The sequence below is a fragment of the Borostomias antarcticus genome, assembly GCF_949987555.1.
Source record: "Borostomias antarcticus genome assembly, chromosome: 8".
In the NCBI taxonomy this organism is placed as follows: Eukaryota; Metazoa; Chordata; class Actinopteri; order Stomiiformes; family Stomiidae; genus Borostomias; species Borostomias antarcticus.
Genome location: NC_140241.1, coordinates 24,327,099 through 24,344,757, shown reverse-complemented (window position 1 = coordinate 24,344,757; position 17,659 = coordinate 24,327,099). Strand labels below are relative to the sequence as shown.

At 45.1% G+C, this 17,659-nt stretch overlaps 2 protein-coding genes across 2 annotated transcripts in view; both read right to left on the bottom strand.

Moving 5' to 3' along the window:
* Positions 1 to 23: 23 nt before the first annotated feature.
* On the bottom strand, positions 24 to 3,397 carry ptcd2 (pentatricopeptide repeat domain 2; the record flags this gene model as incomplete). Its single annotated transcript, XM_084441745.1, has 10 exons — positions 3,274 to 3,397; positions 2,902 to 2,994; positions 2,613 to 2,742; positions 2,378 to 2,495; positions 1,699 to 1,777; positions 1,482 to 1,573; positions 1,210 to 1,323; positions 1,013 to 1,087; positions 813 to 926; positions 24 to 254 (listed from the first exon to the last, which is right to left on the bottom strand). Exons 1-10 carry the CDS (start codon positions 3,383 to 3,385, stop codon positions 24 to 26), a joined length of 1,158 nt encoding a protein of 385 aa, XP_084297871.1. The 5' UTR covers positions 3,386 to 3,397.
* Positions 3,398 to 9,547: 6,150 nt separating this feature from the next.
* The window catches only part of map1b (microtubule-associated protein 1B), a gene marked incomplete at both ends in the record, with an annotated part of 19,569 nt that continues 11,457 nt past the window's right edge, over positions 9,548 to 17,659 (bottom strand). Inside the window, 4 exons of the mRNA XM_084441795.1 lie at positions 9,548 to 9,703; positions 11,066 to 11,304; positions 11,505 to 16,725; positions 16,856 to 16,996. Of these exons, the coding sequence (XP_084297921.1) occupies positions 9,548 to 9,703; positions 11,066 to 11,304; positions 11,505 to 16,725; positions 16,856 to 16,996 (5,757 nt within the window). The remainder of the gene's footprint in view (positions 9,704 to 11,065; positions 11,305 to 11,504; positions 16,726 to 16,855; positions 16,997 to 17,659) is intronic.

The window sequence follows — 17,659 nt, the reverse complement described above, 5'->3', positions numbered from 1 at the left end:
TAGAGTGATACACACTGCTCTCCTCACTCAGACAGCAGGGTGGACTGCAAGGGCCTCAGAGTTCTGCGGCTGACCCTACGCGGCTGACTGTCTTGAAATAGTCCCACGGGCCTCCTTTTCCCCTGGGGGGTGTGGCACAGCATCTGGTCCAGGCTCCGCGAGGTCACCTGACCTGCCTGCTGTAACCGTGTCACCATCTGCCTCACGCTCACCACGTAGGGGCCAGTTTCACTCCGCAAACACAACACATCCATCTGAGGGGAGAAGACAAGAGAGAGATTTACACCAGATCCAGTAGAAACTACTGTAATCTTTTAGTGTAGATCCAGTAGACACTACTGGATAACTAGAATAATTAAAGGTGAATATGTATGATTTTTAGGGCTGGATATCTAGTCGAATTTCAAGAATCGATTCGATTCCGATTCACAAGGTTCAGAATCGATTATCATGATTCGATTCGATATCGATTCGGTTAGTGTTACTAAAACCTTTTTTTTTTTTTTTGCTGTAACCTTAATTACATGACTGCCAAGTTATGCAACACATCAATACTAGGGCTGGGTATCTATACTGATTTCCAAAAATGAATGAATCATTGAATGTATTAATGAACTATTCATACCTTCATTTATTCATTAAATAAAAGATCGATTTTGGGATTCATGAATCGATTCTGAATCATTTGATTCAGAATCGATGAATCGATTTTTTAAACCCAGCCCTAATGATTTTTGCTACCTGTTTTAGCTGTAGCAATGTGTTGTGAATCAAATCGACGGAGAGCTGTTATAACAGTGTTTCTCTCTTACCACTTCCTCTGAAAATTCAAGCTTCTTGACAAAGGAAGGACTTTTGGACACCAAGCCTGAAGACAGGACAGAGAGGGCCTCCTTCACAGCTCCTGACATGGCCAGTATCACTACCTGAAACACCAGCAAGATCACACTAAAGCGGGTGCACTTTGGGTGAGTACACAAGACATTTCTGAGCAGAGGGAGAGACAACGTACTTTCAGATTTTGACATATTCTGCTGTCAGTGCCCATTATCTGGGAATACACCGATTGAGCCTTCTCAATGTCATTCTGAAAAGAAAGAAGAAGAAAATGTACAGCTCAGGGCAGATTCATATTTCAATAACTAGGGACAGACATTACATACATTAGATGAGTGAACCCAGAGGTAGGGAATTAACAGTGGGACCCACTTGTCTAAGTGCTAGTGCCACAGCGAAGCAGTATGCGTGTCTGGGAATCAAGTTTCCTTTGGCCTGTCCTTCCTCCATCAAGGCACAGCAGATTTTATATGACTCTGGTGTATTCTGATCAACACAAAACAGGGAAATTAATTCAGTACTATACACAGAAGACTATTTGGTAATGGTGAACCATAACCATGCATGTTGTTTCACTGGATAGTGCATAGAATATGTTTACAGAGTGTCAATAAACTGGCTGTAAGAGTAATAGTATTTCTTACTATTTTATAACAGGTCCCAGTTGCTATTATATATGTATCCTTGTTGAAAGGCACTCCTTGGTTCTTCATGTCTCTCAACACCTCCAGAGCACCTGTCACACACACACACACACACACACACACACATACGTCAGTAATGATAAAATAAGTACAGAATTATATTGTTGATTACTTTTTGATGGTGTTGTTCCTATAAACCTGAAAAGATGTCACATACTGTCATAGCAGCCTTTTGTAAACAACATGTCTATAGCGATGTTGAAGGACGTGGAGTCATTGAAGAAACCTCTCATGCTCTGTTGGATAAGGAAATCGAAACAAGTTATTCACTCGGTTTTAATGTGACATGTAATGACATGTTAATGCATGTTTAGGTGAGTTTCTTGTCTTTGAAATTGAGAGTTTAACATGTTTTTTTAATGATTTTTCACAGTGCCCACCCACATCCATTGTATGACCAAAACAGTGGTAGAGCAATTATCGGACTTTCTCAAAAGTGCTAGTTTTGTCAACGTTTTGATCTGAACCATTGTATATGATCATAAGTAACCTTAAAACAGGGCTAAACATGCATTTTTCCTTTACTACTCCTTTACGGTTCAATGTGACAAGGCGGGGCTGAGAAACAGACCAGGGTGGAAATACTATTTATCATTTAATATACTTATTTTTGCCATCTTGCCCAATGGAACTCATGGTTAAGTTCCAAAAATCTGAATCAAGAAAAACTAAAGAGAAATCAACTGTCAGGTGTTATAAAAGAGTGTGTGTGTGTGTGTGTGTGTGTGTGTGTGTGTGTGTGTGTGTGTGTGTGTGTGTGTGTGTGTGTGTGTGTGTGTGTGTGTGTGTGTGTGTGTGTGTGTGTACTCTACTTGACGTGGTGAGCAGAGACTTACCCTGTCTGTCAGTGTAGCTGCAGCCATTTCCTCCAGACCCAGCTCATAGCAGAGCCTCATGAAAAGAGGACCAAACTTGAAGTCTCCAAACGATACATTACGGTTCTCCTCATGGTACCTAGACATAGCAAAATAAAGGTCACACAAATAGAACATGGGTTTTCTAGCAGTACCCCAAATTAACACTGGATTCTGATCTTGTCACCCATGTTTCCACGCCCGTAAGCCCACTCACCTGTAGATTGCATCTCTGGCTGTGACCATATCCTCAGTTGAGTGGCACAAGTGCAGGAGCAGCTTCAGCTCATCCTTCAATATCAGCTCATTCTTCTTCAGCTTCTGATTTAACGTCTCAAAATACTGATCTACAGAACATAAATGTCATGTCATGTCAGCATTTCTCTGTTACACCATATGCCTACACCGTTGGAGCTGAGCTTAATTGACTGAGTACTGTGTCAAGCAGTAAGAGTTGTAGTTGATTCGTTTTAAGTGGCAGTGGTTTGCAGGGACAAATTCAGTACCTTTCGTTCCAGACACTTGGTGAGCCACGGCCAGTTTCCTTTGCTGGAAGTCTTGGAGCTTGACAACATCATCTGACAGGAGATGCCTCTTTGCTGAAGTATAGAAATCAAATGGTTCAGTACTTGAATGCATAATGATTGTTGGTAAAATGTATCAACACCTGTGATTTGTGAGTGTGTGAAACGGTATATTTTCACAGACTCGTGCACGGTCTTGACAGCAGATGTGACATTGACAATGGTAACGTGTTAAGTTCACGTTATAGCTGACAGCTAACTCATCGTGTGGTGGTCTGTAGCCAGCAAAACACACACGCTGCATAAAATAACGTGACATAAACGATAGAGACACAAGACCTTTTGGTATCCTACCTCCACCGCGGCATGCCATGCAGTTCGATTGAACAAAGTCTTTAAGTAGTCCTTTAGAGGGAACATTATGAAGCAATGCTCGGGCACAGCTACTCAATCTACCCAGCGCCATGATGCCCCCTGACTGTACCACGAGGAGGAGAGATTCCACAAAAGAAAATTGAATCCAAAACATATAAATTGGGATTTGCATCCTTTATTTATGACTTATGAGCAATGTTTTATTCAGATTTTATGGCAAAGAATAATTCACATCTACAGTGCAGAACAATGCGTTGGGGGCTGCTGTTAATCTTTCCAGTGAACACCACATCTATACGTAGTTGGTACATTCCAAGATGGTTGCGCACTGGCCGGTGGCTTCCATTTGTTTACATATTAACGTCTGGTTATGTCGGATATCTCCGCATCATCATTCATTCGATGTTCTCATGGCACATTGTACAGTGCTGAATGATTTTTATTTTACGATTAAGCCAAATTGCTTTACCACTAACGCTGCGATGCATTTTTTATCCTGTAGGGGGCGTGCTATTTCACAAACATGTGGGTTATAATGATGGTTACCTCCATGTTTGATGAAGGCTACAGGGATGGGTGAAATATGTAGGCCTACATGTCTGACACACCTCATATCATGAAATACTCCTGTGACACTTTAGAGCCTGACCTGACCGGTAAACGACTGTTCTGCATGTCACTGCTCATTTTTCTAGAGGCGAAAATATGCAGAGAGGATCTCCAATTGCTCTCTCGGTGAGGCGCATGGAGGTCTAATCAATACTGTTGGCTAATTGCCCAGTGTTATTTTTCTCCTCTAAAGCAGAATGAGCATCCCTAATGGTTCTGAAAGAGCGAGAGAGCCAATGTTTCTTGTCTGCTAGCTAACGATTGCAGGGCTAGACAGTCTGGGAGCGTCCAAAATTAATTATATGATGAAAGGTCTCTAACCTCTGACAGCTCCACACATGTCTTGTCACACACACACATATCATGTTGCATGTTGTCATGTTGATTCATGTGCTACTCTAGGTTTTGTTGTAAATATATCTATGAAGTGGTTAAAAACACTGATGACTGTATATCCTGAACTAATTTAGTAATCTACCTTCAGTATGGCTGAACCTAAAGTAAAAAAAAAAAAAAAAGACAATCATAAATCTTTAATGTGGTCCCCCCCCCCCTCTCTCTCTCTCACTCTTAACACGCTTGCTTATACAGCATAAAATTATCTTACACAAAGGCTCAGACTCGTGTAAGACTCGCGTTTCATTAGGTCTGCTTTGTTTCATACCATAAAAGCAAAGACCATAATTTACAGCTGAGGTTTTAGCTGATGGATCCAAGGGCAGCTTTGGAATACTGGAACAGAATTAGAGCTGATCTTCACGGCTATTGAATGTGGCCTGGGAGTTTTGCTTTTACAGGATAGTGTTTTCCCTTGTCTTGCGATATTGGAGGCTATTGTAATATGAGATGTGATCTGTGGAAAAGCATGTGATTCAGGGGAAGAAAAAAAAGAACACAAGTCAATGAGGGCAAATGAACATGAACTCATGGTCCACTAATGTTCTCTATGTTCCTCCCATAGTCAAAGGACAAGGTCTTCACCAGTGTTGGGAGTAACTGATTACAAAGTAATGGATTACTTTTCCCAGTTACTTGTAAAGTTAGTCATTATGTTAGAATTTTCAGTAATCAGATTACAATTACTGACCTAATAAAAATGTGATTACTTTTGAATTACTTACACACATACCCTCCCTTTCATTTGGTTGATATGTGCATGTGGTCTCTGCAGATTGAGTCATTTAGGTGCTGGATGGCTTGTGGGAAGAAGCTCTTCCTGAGACTCTCCGTGTTCGCCATGTGAGTACGGTATCTCTTCTCTGACCGTAGCAGAGAGAACGGTCTTTCAGGATCCTGTTGGCCTTGGTCTTCCATCTTCTGAAGTAGATGTCTTCAAGGTGGGGGGTGTCCATGTGTGTTGACCATGTCCGGTCCTTGGTGATCTGGACGCTAAGGTACTTGAAGGTGTCCACCATTGATGATTAAGGGGGTGTAATTCCTCTCCTGCTTTCTCCCAAAGTCGACCAGCATCTCCTTTGTCTTGCTGATGTTCAGATGGAGGTTGTTTTCCTGACATCACTGGGTCAGGAGCCTCACCTCCTGCAGGTAGGCCCTCTTGTTGTTGCTGATCAGGCCTATCACTGCTGTGTCGTCGGCAAACTTGACGATGGTATTGGAGTCAAAGGTGGCTGTACAGTCGTACGTGTACAGGGAGTACAGTACTGGGGACAGCACACAGCCCTCCCGTGTTGAGGGTGAGGGAGGATGAGGTGTGGTTGCCTACCTTCACCACTTGGGGTCGGTCTGACAGGAAGTCCAAGATCCACTTGCAGAGGGCATCGTTTTGCACCAGAACCCTGAGCTTGGTGTCGAATCTGGGTGGGGTTTATATTGATTCCACAATGTGACCCTGGCTTCAGACCCCTCTGACATACTACCAAGTTCACACCAACCAGTGGCTGCCGTCTGCTCCCTTTGATTTATTCCTGGATGCTCTACACTATGTCTGGCTTTTGGAAAGAGCCTGGGGGTGCCATCACAATTGATAAATGTCTAAAAACACAGAAATGTCTTGCAGCAATTCTCTCTCACTAACTCTGTTGCTGATTACTGTCATATTCCAGTGGTGTTGGCAAGACCAGAACAAAAATGGAGAATAGAATACAGCATTACAATGTAATTGTAAAGCACATGGGCAGTTCTGAGGACAGAGGCTAGTCTTCGCAAAACACAGTCTTTATGTAAGACAAGTCGTGGATACACTCTTCCCACACTGATTTTCAGTTTCAGTTTAAGTTTATTTGATTAAGAGGGACAACGTACATTGATAAACACATAGTGTAAATGCACCTGATTTTAGCCAAAAGGCTAGTTTCCGTCGGCAGTCCCTCTGCCAGGAATGAAAAGGCCTACCTGCCATTGTAAAATTTTGGTTTTAGCTACCGTACCTTAAATCATTGTGAGTTTGTTTAGTGGTGCTGCCATTTGAGTGTTCATCTCATAGAATCAGCCAGACCGTCAGTGCATTTACAGTACAGAAGAAGAAGTAACTCTTTTGTGTGAATGTGAATATTCATATTGACATTGAGAAGAAATATACAATCTCATTAGATCATCTGTGAGGATTAAACGAATGACTACACCACCTCTCTGAACACAGACACCTATTATGTGAGATGCAGCATGTCTCATTGGACAACATGCACCTAGTATATACAGTACTATGCACTCTGTCTCATTCTCCTGTAGTGACAGCCAGATATAAAGGTGACTGACTGAGCCAACAATCCCCTACCAGTCCTAGCCTCAGAATGTCTACCCCAGCCTCAGCCCCCCACACACACACCTCACACACACACACCCTGCCTCAATGTCTCTACCCCAGCCTCAGCCACACCCCGCCCCCCACACACACCTCTCTCACACACACACATACCCCTCAGCCTCTCTATCCTGGCCTCAGGCCCCACACACCATCAGCCTCAACCTCTCTACCCCAGTCTCATCCTCTCTCTCTCTCTCTCGATCATAAATCCTCTCACTGGCCTGTCTTGACTGTCAGGCACGCTGGTCATCTTGGAGGCTGGAGAAACTGCTCCTCAGAGTGCCATTGTCTTTTAAAGCCTATCACCCCCGAGACATGATACCAGCCTGCCAGACTCCTTACTGGCTAGTGGCTACGGCATGGTTCTCAATCTGAACTTGCTTTACAACCCCTGGCATGTTCATGAGACACAAGCTATACTGTAGCACCAACACAGTATAGAGGAACAGTTCATCAGATCTATTCTAAAGGTGCAGCAGTACATTCCAATACATGTCAGTACTACTAATGAAAGAGCATTGCAAAAGGAAATGGCACAGGGACACAAATCCAAACAAAGATTTTCCACAACATACTTTATTGAGGTTTCCTTTTTAATAGTGGTTCCCTTTACATCAAATACCCCCTAAGGGGGGAAGAGGAGATATTGCACACAAACAAAAGCACTAAGTAGTAATACTTTCACTTGAAACTAATCACTACACTAGATATGAGTCTGGAAAGGGGAGAGTTAGGATGCAGGATTACAAGACACATATACCAAACAGCTGCAGAAAGACTTTTCTAACAATCACCCGAAAAGAGAGAGAGTTAAAGAGAGAAAGAAGGCAGAGAGGAAAAGAGAAGTGAGAGAAAAAGATGAGGGTGAGATGTGGTCAAGAAGAAGTAGAAGAAAGAGTATTTGTGGTCAGTTACCAGTTTGTGTTTGAAGTGCGGGGTGGTCATGCTTGCGGTTAGAGGTTAGTGTTACAGAACTGAACATGTCTGGACTATTGTGTTACTCAGTGCCTTGCCTATCAGATTTACATTAAATGGTTAGAGCAATGTGAACATTAACAGTGACGGTTTTGAGTTGTGAATGTCTCCATGCTCTTTCATCACGGTTGATTATTCTGTATTGTTGTAGTTGTGGTTTAGCAGTAGGTTGTTTACAGGCTTATAGGGCCTATTCATCGATTAACAGAATAAGCTTGGGACATTCTCCTTTGAAAGTATTTTGTGTCAGGAAATCAAGTTTGTCTTTCTCAAACTTACACAGAACAGTTACTCTTCTCTGTGCTCTCCTCTCAAGGTTCACCTGTACGATCACCAGCAAGGCTAGTCTAAAAGTACAGCCTGCCAAAACCCATAGAATAAAATGATTATTGATATTGTTTTCCCATTCACTTATAAGCTAAGCCTTGCATTGTAGTTCTAATGGCAGTTAAGAGCAAGATTTCCCCATCCTTAAAAAAAGGGCTTAGTGTATTACATTACTCATGCACATTTCTTTCCAACCATTCACTCTGCCACAAAGCTATTTATAATTATAGTACAGCATTTTAGAAAAACAAACTTTTTAAGGTTAAGAAAGTATCTCGCTTCACAAGCTTGAACATATTGTGGCACATTCAAGCAGTCACTGGGGCTCAATTTGTGAATCCACAGAAAATGCTGGGGCGCTTGGGAGAGGGACCTTGTCTGGCTTACAGCTACAGTATTGTACACTTGTAAAACAATACAAATCAATCAAGTTAAACAAAAAAAACTCATTACAATTAAGTCATCATCTTAAAACAAGCTTCTTCTTCTAAACAAGCTTTTCAAGTTTGTCAAGGGGCAATTAGTAGGCCAATGCAATTACAGATATGTTGGAATAAAAACCATGAATTCAGGTTACACATAGCATTACAAATAACTTAAATAAATATAGAAACTTAAAACATTGACATGAAATAAAATCCAGACACAAGGGCTATGCAGTCCATGTGCAAAACATAAAATAGAACCACAAATAATGTGAATGAGCTTGACAATTCTAGATCAAGATAATGTCTGAGATAAAAGCACGTTAAGGATAATTGTCTTATACTCTTTACATACACTATCATTGCTATAGAGTGAGACCATCACACTGTTTGACACCTTGAAGTTAAGACACATCTTAGCAAGGGATGAACTTTATAGCGTTTTATTTTCTAATCATGTCTAACTACCTGCTATTTGCCATCAGTTTAAGTGCATGGACCTTCTTATACATTCATTTTCTTCTCTCTAAGGCAATAACAATGTGTTTTCTTTTATCCTTTGGCGTGTATGTCAGCAGGGTTAATTAAATCTGTCATATAGATTAGTTATTTTCCCGGGCAACTTTATATTCTATATTCAGTACGGCCAGAGGTGTTTCTTAATGACCTGCATTGTCAGACCCAATATTGATAAGTTACTGGCATGTATTTGGACTTATATTCAGAACTTTTAAGATTAAGAAGATTTCAATACAATAGCAGACATCTTCATATCAGTTATAGTATGGTTCCAGAATGGATAAGACCCACGTCTAGTATAAATGTATCCTTGAATGATTAGTACTCATAGATTTTTTGAAAGGAGATTCATTTCCACCATGAGCACCACTTACAGTATGTTTATCTGGAGGCTTTAGGACATTTTATAGAATGTTATCCTTACAGAGAGACCCACAAAGCCTCATACAGTCTCAGTTAATGTTTGCCTTTATAGTTTCAAGTAGTAATTTATGTAATTCCATGTCATTAATATAGGCCTAAGAGCCCTCTATGAATATTCAACTTTATGTTTTGGTTAAATATTTACGTATCTTGTTAATCCCTGCCCTGGATCGCTAGGTGTTGAAAGGGTCTTGGCCAGGAGGTTATGGGCTCACAGCTCGATCTTGCAGGCTGGGAAGGACTCATCCTGCATGACAACGGTGCTGCTGGAGGCCAGAACCATGATGTTGAGGCGCTGCTGCTGGTCGTGGGTTTCCTGGTACCACTCCCTCATCACCTCTGAGTCGTGGGTCGGGATCAGTGTCACCTGCCAACACAGTGGAGGTGGTGAATTTTGAGCATGCACTTTCTGTTCTCTCTCTCTCTCTCTCTCTCTCTCTCTCTCTCTCACTCTCTCTCTCTCTCTCTCTTTCTCTCCTCCTGTCTGTCTGTCTGTCTGTCTGTTTCTATTCCTTAGAACACTGTAAGAGGTGCTGTTTGGAACCAATGGTTTCCTCATCATGACATTAAATAGTTATTTTTCTCTTTTTTTTATATAATCACAATTTCCATATTCATAAAACCTATTCATTCAATTCATATAGCCTGTTAATATGTCCACACTGTCAATGATATATCACCCCCCACCCTAGCATAGATTATGGCTAATAAAAATTCTGTACAAATTCTTCTGAACACGTTTCAGTTGCAACTTGGAATGTAAATGGATTACAGGCAGGTAGAAAAAGCATAAAGTAGTACTGTAAATCATTCGGAGAAGCTATCCTCTGACATGGTCTTTCTGCAGGAACTTCACTTCAAAGCTGAGAAATAGAATATCTTAAGAGGCATTGTGTGGGCGAGGCCTTTGAAGCTTATAGGAGTAGGGGTGTGGGAATATTAATTAACAAGAGGATACCATTTAAGTTGGTTTCCCAACACGTAGATAGCGATAGAGATAGAGTCTAAAGATAAAGATAGTAGAGTCTAAATGTGAAATGTTTGGAGAACTCTACAACCTTATTAATGTCTACAAACCTCCCATCTCAGATATGTATTTTTGAGTAAAATTCAAAATGGGGTAGGCATTTCTCCAACAGGAGTGATCATTCTAGGGGGAGAACTGAACAACATTTTCAGCCCTTATGATAGTTCTACCAAAAATAGGAAAATTTATCCACTTTCTGTCTGTTAATGAATTACAGGATATATGGAGCACTTTACACCCTAACACATATTTCTCACATCCTCAAAATAGTTATAGTTATATATTTATTTATATCAAAGACGGACCTGTACAGAGTACTATCGAGTAATATTAATGACATTATAATATCAGATCACACCATAGTCACTTGCATTATGCTCCCGAAACAAAATACTTTATATATCATAGGATGAGGAGAATGAATAGGAAATATTTAATGGATACAGATTTTTTTTCATACATATTAAAAGTCATTAATTTATTTATCTAAACTATTTGATGGAGCGGATCCTCAAGACAGACCAGAAATTGGCATAATCTGAGAAGGACTATATAAAAGGAATAACGTCAGGGTCAAGAGAAGAAAGAGCCACGAAGAACCCACCAGCTAAAATCCAGGGAGTCTAACACAAATTCACAAGGAAACACCCTTAAATAGTTCCAACTCCTTCATCTCTAAGAGGGAAGAGAAGAGTGCAGTACCTGCATGTTGTTGCCCCACTGTGCCTTCCCCTCCAGGAGAGAGTCCAGAACCGCCTTGCTGGGCTCCTGGGCCGTCTGGTCATTGCCACTGACCACATAGTATGAGGAACGGACCCGTTTGAAGAACTCTGCATCCACATTCTTGGCATTGCAGTGGTTGGGGATATACACCAGGTCCATGTACATGGGGGGGCAGTTAGGGACAGCCACCCCACCTGCAGCCTTGCCACTGCCCAGCCCTTAGACAGAGATTTAGAGGCACCTTGGTTAGCAGTTGTTACTGGAGTTTAGAAAAATATAACCATTAACACTGAGGCATGGTACTACAGCTACAGTAATATATAACTACTTGAGTAGTTATAACTACTAAATGAATCTGTGAGACAATTAAGGAAACTCATTGTGTTTGTTTTTCCAGTCATTAAGAACAAGGGCTCACCTGATGTGGCACTTTTCACACCCCTGGACGCAGAGGTATTGGTTGCATTTTTGGCGTCTTTGCCCTCGCCCGCGCTCTTCTTAGGAGAGGCCGTTTTAATATCCTTGATATCCTTGACTTTAGAAAGGCCGGTCTTCCTGGCCGGGGAGGAGGACTTGGTCTTGGTCAGCTTCTTCTTCTTGGGTTTCTCCCCTCCCTCCGTCTTCGCGTCTGGGCTCGGGTTGTTCTCTGCAGCGGCCTCGGGGTCGACCATGCAGACGTCAGGATGGGCTGGCGGAGGAGCCGGGTCCCTGGCCGCCACAGGGGGTGGGTCTGCATGCCTGTAGGTCAGGGTCCGGTCAGTGGGGAGGGTCTCTGAGTCATCCTCGGAGTCGATGTTAGCGTCCGCTGTGATGGAGGGGCACTCCTCGGTACCGGGGGGGACGTCCGAGTCGGTCTGGGATGGAGCGGATTCGCTAATGGAGGTGGGTGGCGTCTCTTCACACTGCTTGGCGTGAAGTTTCCCCGCAGGGGGCGGAGGCCCTTCTCCTGCCTTAGCCAGGGGCTTCTCCTGTTCCTGGACATTCTCCTCGTTCAGGAAGTACTCCAGAGGGCTGGGGTTGATGAAGGACGGCGACAGCTCCGTCTTTTGGTGGCGGTACTCACAAGAGGTGACCAGGCACAGGTCCACGTCCGTCCTGGACTGGGAGGAGGGGCTCCTCTTGGACGAGTCCGGGTCACTTGAGCTGTTGGCACACTTCTGGTAGTCTGACAGGTTGGAGGAGAGAGGCAGGTATGATGGGGAGGGCACTCTGGGGCTGACGGGAGATTTGGACTGGAACGTGGAATCCCCACACTTGAAGGGATTAGTCTCTGCTGCCTGGGAGAGAGTCTCAGCTTTCGGAGAGAAACAGGAGTAGGAGGCGGAGGATGGTGAAGCTGCTTTAGGAGTTGAGGGGGACTTGTCACACTGCTGCTGCTGCTGGGAGCCTCCCAACACTAGAGAAGAGTCAGAGGAGAGAGGAGATTGGGTGAGGGAGGAGACTCTAGGGGTGACAGGGGACTTGTCCATGTGCAGGGCGACACCTGGAGACATCTCCCTCATCTGGCAGGGTGTGGTGACGGAGGGGGTGGACTGGGAGGCATCGGAGGGGGAGGCTGAGAGGGCACGGGCCGAGTCTGTAAACAGCATCGGCTTCTCTATGGTGGAGCAGAGCTGTTCAGCCGGCCTCAAGTCTGAGCCGTCGGAGGGGCTGTAGTCCACCTCGGTGGGCCCGTTCTCCGTAGCACGCAGGCCGCCCCCTCCGGCCGCCGACGGGTACTCTGGAGACTGTTTACTGAAGTCTAGAGCCAGAGAGTGGTCTGGGGAGTCCTGTCCGAACTCTACTGAAATGGTAGACTGCTCTGGGGACTTGGGCTCCTGGACTGACGTCCTGGTCTTGGCTGTCTTTGGTGAGATGTCTGGAGAGATGGACATGGCCCTGGGGCTGTCCTCCTTGGATGGGGATCCCTCGGTCTCCTGGAAAGTGGTGGGGGTCTGGACCACAGAGACGGACAGTGAGTCGTCCACCTCGGTGGAGTGGGGGGAGCCCACCTCAGCGTGGAGCGAGCGCGAGTCAGTGGTGGGCTCGGGGAGGGAACTGGTGGCCAGGGAGGCCGTAGAGGCCGAAGCTAAGTGTGAGAATGTATCCTCGGCTACAGCCTCATCGACAGGCGTGCCTGACTTATCAGATGTGGTCCCTTCTGATATAGACATCTTACTCTCCTCTTTGAAGCCCGCAAAGGGGTTGGTGTCTGATTCCTGCCTTGCATGAAGCGCGGAGGATGAGATGGAATTACTGTCGCTGGCCCCATTGTTTCTTTTCTCCTCGTGACTAGAGTGCATGGTTGGTACATGATACAAGTCAAAGTGTGACTTGCTCTTGTTTGGAGATTCAGCTCCAGTTGGTGGGGGGCTTTTCTGGGGGGATAACACCTTCTCTACAGTAGAGGAGTGGTCCGGCACTGGTTCATCCATGGGGCTGATCCTGTTAGGAGAGTCCTCCTTGTCACTGGTGACCTCCACAATGGTGGGGCCCTGAGGGTCTTCAGCCCTAGTCTCAGGGGGTATGGAACCAGCCTTCTCGTCCACAGGGGACTGATAGTAAGGTGTGTGACCAGAGGAATGAGGCGAGGTGGTCCCTTCCAGTGTTTTATCATCTGGGCTGTTGGAAGACTCTGCCACTGCCCTTGAGGCTCCTGTGAGCGTGGTGCACAGTTCAATTGGTGCATCAAACCCTGACGGGGTGGAGTCAAACTGCCCCTTGTGATCTCCTGAGGGAGAGCGAATGAGAGGTGAGGTTGTGGACTCAATGCCAAGTCTGTTTGAGTCAAGGCTGTATTTCTCAGACTTGAACACTGTGTCTCTCTCGTCACCAGCAAACTCCTTACAAGACTTGTCCTCTTCCAGAAAAGATGGAGGAGATATCGTGGAAGCAGATGCATGGTAGTCCATGCCTTCAGTGATGTCACTCTTCGAGCGGTCAGACTCTGAACCATCCTGGAGAGGGGAGAGCCTCTTCCTCTCAAAGTCGCCGGAGCCTCCAAACCTGACAAAGTCTTGAGAGGGAGAGTCTGTCTCATCGTTGGTGGTCTCATCACTCATAATGTCCCTGGGCGTGGACATCTCATCCATGGGGGTAGGAACACTGGAGATCTCGATGGTGGACTGGGTGTGACCAGATGTGGTGTATTCCTCCGGAGGCTCGTCTCGGTTCTCGTCATCGGAGGCCGCTTCGCTCTCAGAGCCGGCTGGGAGAGTCTCATCGTGTATGGACACTGCTGGAGACACAGGATCAGAAGTCCTGGGAGGTGTGATGGCGATGGGAGATAAACCCTCTATCTCTTCCTCATTTCTGTTGTAATCTCTCCCATACTGCTCTGCCTCTGCTCCCTCGTCCTCGGATTCATCCTCCGCCAGTTTGTATTCCAGTTTGGGTTTGTCCATTTCTTTTCTCCCCGGCTCATCGACTTCCTCTGTTTCACCCTTCTCTTCATAGTCCCCGCCCTCAGATGTCTCCTCCAATACCGTACCCTCGTCTTCAAACCTCTCACTGATGTTGATCTTGCCCTTATGCTCCAGCTCCTCCGGGGTCTCTCCGCTCTCCCCCTCGGCCTCCGTGGTGGTGATCCCCTCGTCCACGGATTCAGCTGCCTCTGGGGAATCCTTGGAGAGTGTGATCTCCTCACAGTGGATCACAACCCCCTCCTCCTCATCCTGCTGCTTGGCGTGGGGAACAGTGGCATCATCCTCCACGATCAGCTCTGCTTTGAGCTCCTCAAAATCCTTGGTCAGGTCCTCTGGAGAAGACATGAGAGATCGCTCGGTCTCCAGAGCCTGAACGACGGTGGTGGCAGCCACCCCCACAGCCACGGCAACAGCTCCTGCCACGGACTTAGCAGCATCCACGGCCTTGGCATCCTTCTTAGTGACTTTGGTCTTGACCTTGTCTTTGTTCTTTGATGGGCTGCTGGTGTCTTTCTTCGACACTTCGTCTTTTTTCAGAGGCTTTGGTTTTGGCACCATTTTTTTCCCTTCACCCACCATTTTTTTCCCTACATCCTTCGAAGGCTTCTTCGTGTCTTTCTTTATATCCTCTTTCTTTTGCTCCAGCTTCACTTCTTTCCTCTCCTTCATGGGCGAATCTCTCCTGAAATCCTTTTTGATGTCTTTTTTTACATCCTCTTTCTTTACCTTCTCCTCCCTTTTAGGCTTCTCCTCCTTTTTGGGTGTTGGCTTCTCATCCTTCTTTGCAACTTCTTTCTTGGCCTCTTTTTCGTCATTTGTTTTGTCCACTAATTTCTTCGGTTCCTTCTTAATAATCTTCTCCTTTGCAACTTTGGGTTTCATTTCAGCCTTCTTTTTTTCAGGGGTTTCGTTTTGGGGGGTTTGCTCTCCTTTGGCCTTCACCTCTTTTTCAGAAGCTTTTGCTTTCTCCTTTTTCACCAGAGGCTTTTCTTTCATCTCTGCCTTCTGAGTTTTCTCCTTGGATGACTCTGCATCTGTCTTTGCTTTCTCTGGAGCTTCCTCCTTAGACTCCTTCCGTGAGCTTTTGCTTGGTGAAGGCCGTGAGGTCGACTTCAGGCTCTCCTTGCTGTCTGTTTTGTGTTTCAGTTTTGCTTGTTTTAACGTCGGGGCCATATTCGAGGACAGCTCTTTCTGGGTGACAACTGGCTGCTTCAAGAAATCCAAGTGTTTCAGTTTTTCTAAACCTTCCAGGATGTGATACTGAGTGGCGTTTCCGGGAAACAGAACACGCACAATCTTTTCAGAGGGGTTTGAGGGATGCCACACAATCAGTGAAGAGATGGAGCTCAAATAGGACACGGGGAGCTCCGACTCCTTTCCATTTGGCAGCAAAATGGAAACCTTGTCTTTCTCACTGCCTGTCCACTGCTTCATGAAATGTTGCATCTCCTTGCTGCTCTTGGATGGGTTTAACACATACATCTCCAGCTTACCTACACCCATCTTCTGAAACAGTATGATTGGCTCGATGGTGTTTCCGATAGGCCTCTGCAGAGATTCAGTCCTGAGGGATAGTTTGCTGACATACTGCATGGTGAAAGCTGCCTCCTCTACATTCTTCCTCACCCTGTAGTTGGGCTCAGGGTTCCCCAGGTTCTCTGGAATGTTAAGGAACACCACGCCAATGTCTGGAGAGATCATGTTCTTGACCCAATCACTGTTGGCAGTGGAACCCTGCGACTGCTCCTCCTCCAGCTCGGCCACCTTCCTCTGTAGCATGCTGTTGATGCCAGGCAGGTTGTCGTCGCCGATGTGGGTCAGGAGGATGGAGTCCACCCGGTCCAGGTGTCTAACCAGCTTCCAGAAGCACGACTTCCTGTCCGAGCCCCCGTTGATGAGCATGTTGAAGCCGTTGACCGCAAAGAGAGCTGAGTCACCGCGGCCCCCAGGGAAGATGTAGCAGCACGGCTTGGAGAGTTTGAGGAATCCGCCTGAAGTTGGTGGCTCCAGCATGTCGAACGGAGAAGGGATCTCCACAGACTCAGACAGGTATTCTGTGAACTCAGAGAGTCCCTCCATCTCAGGCAGGATCAGTGCGGAGTTCATTTTCATGTTGATGAAGTCTTGCAGGTTGTGTTTGTCAAGATTGGAGTTTTTCCAGTCGCCTCGTTCGGGGCAGTAAAGGGTCAGGCTTGCTTTGTTTGCTGGATGAATGGTGCTTAGCAATTCACCAAGCTAGGGATGAGAGAGAAAGAGAGAGAGAAAGAGAGAGAGAGAACGGGGAAGTGCCAGAGAGAGACTGATTAAAAATATCCACATCCACACTACTGTAAATACAGAAACAAATAAATGTCTATCAACTCACCTCTTGGTCGGTGAATATATCTATGAAGTTGAAGAAAGAGAAAGAACCAGACTGGAGAATCAGCTCCCCTGTGTTTTCAAAGCATTGCCCAGAGAGGACCAGCAGCTTGTGTCTGGCAGTGTCTGAGATCATGAGACGAGTCTAGGCATGAAACAAAAAAATCAGAAAGATAGAATGTATATTTATGGCTTTTCAGTGCATTAATTGAAATGAGCCCTGTATCTAACCCAAGATGGTGCCATGTATGGCTGCCATTGTGCGTTGGTGCGCCCTGTTCTGTGTTGTTTTTTCGTTTAATACTTGCTCTTTGAACTGTCCTATCTTTGCACTGTCCTGTCTCGTCACTGCACTCTGTCCAATGTTGTCTCCATGTTATGCACCACGACCAAAAGCAATTCCTAGTACTGTATGTTGAAAAACTACATGGCAATAAAACACATTCTGATTCTGATATGGATTCTGACCCTGGCCACTTAGCTTTGTTCCTGATTAGGATTGTCACCAATTTCACTTCAGTCAAATCCATTAGATAATTAGCTCAGCAGTGAAAGAGGGTTGAGAGGGATGGCTGCCATTTTATAATTGGCTTCCATCCTTTTATTTTACCCATACCGTTTTTCCTTTGTGTAAAAACTGCCCTGAAATGTTAAAATGAGAAACGAGCCAATGGGTTCATATGAAGTAAACCATGGGTTCTCTTGTTGGTCGATGGGTTCATATGAAGTTAACCATGGCTTCTCTTCTTGGTCAATGGGTTCATATGAAGTAAACCATCGGTTCTCTTCTTGGTCAATGGGTTCATAT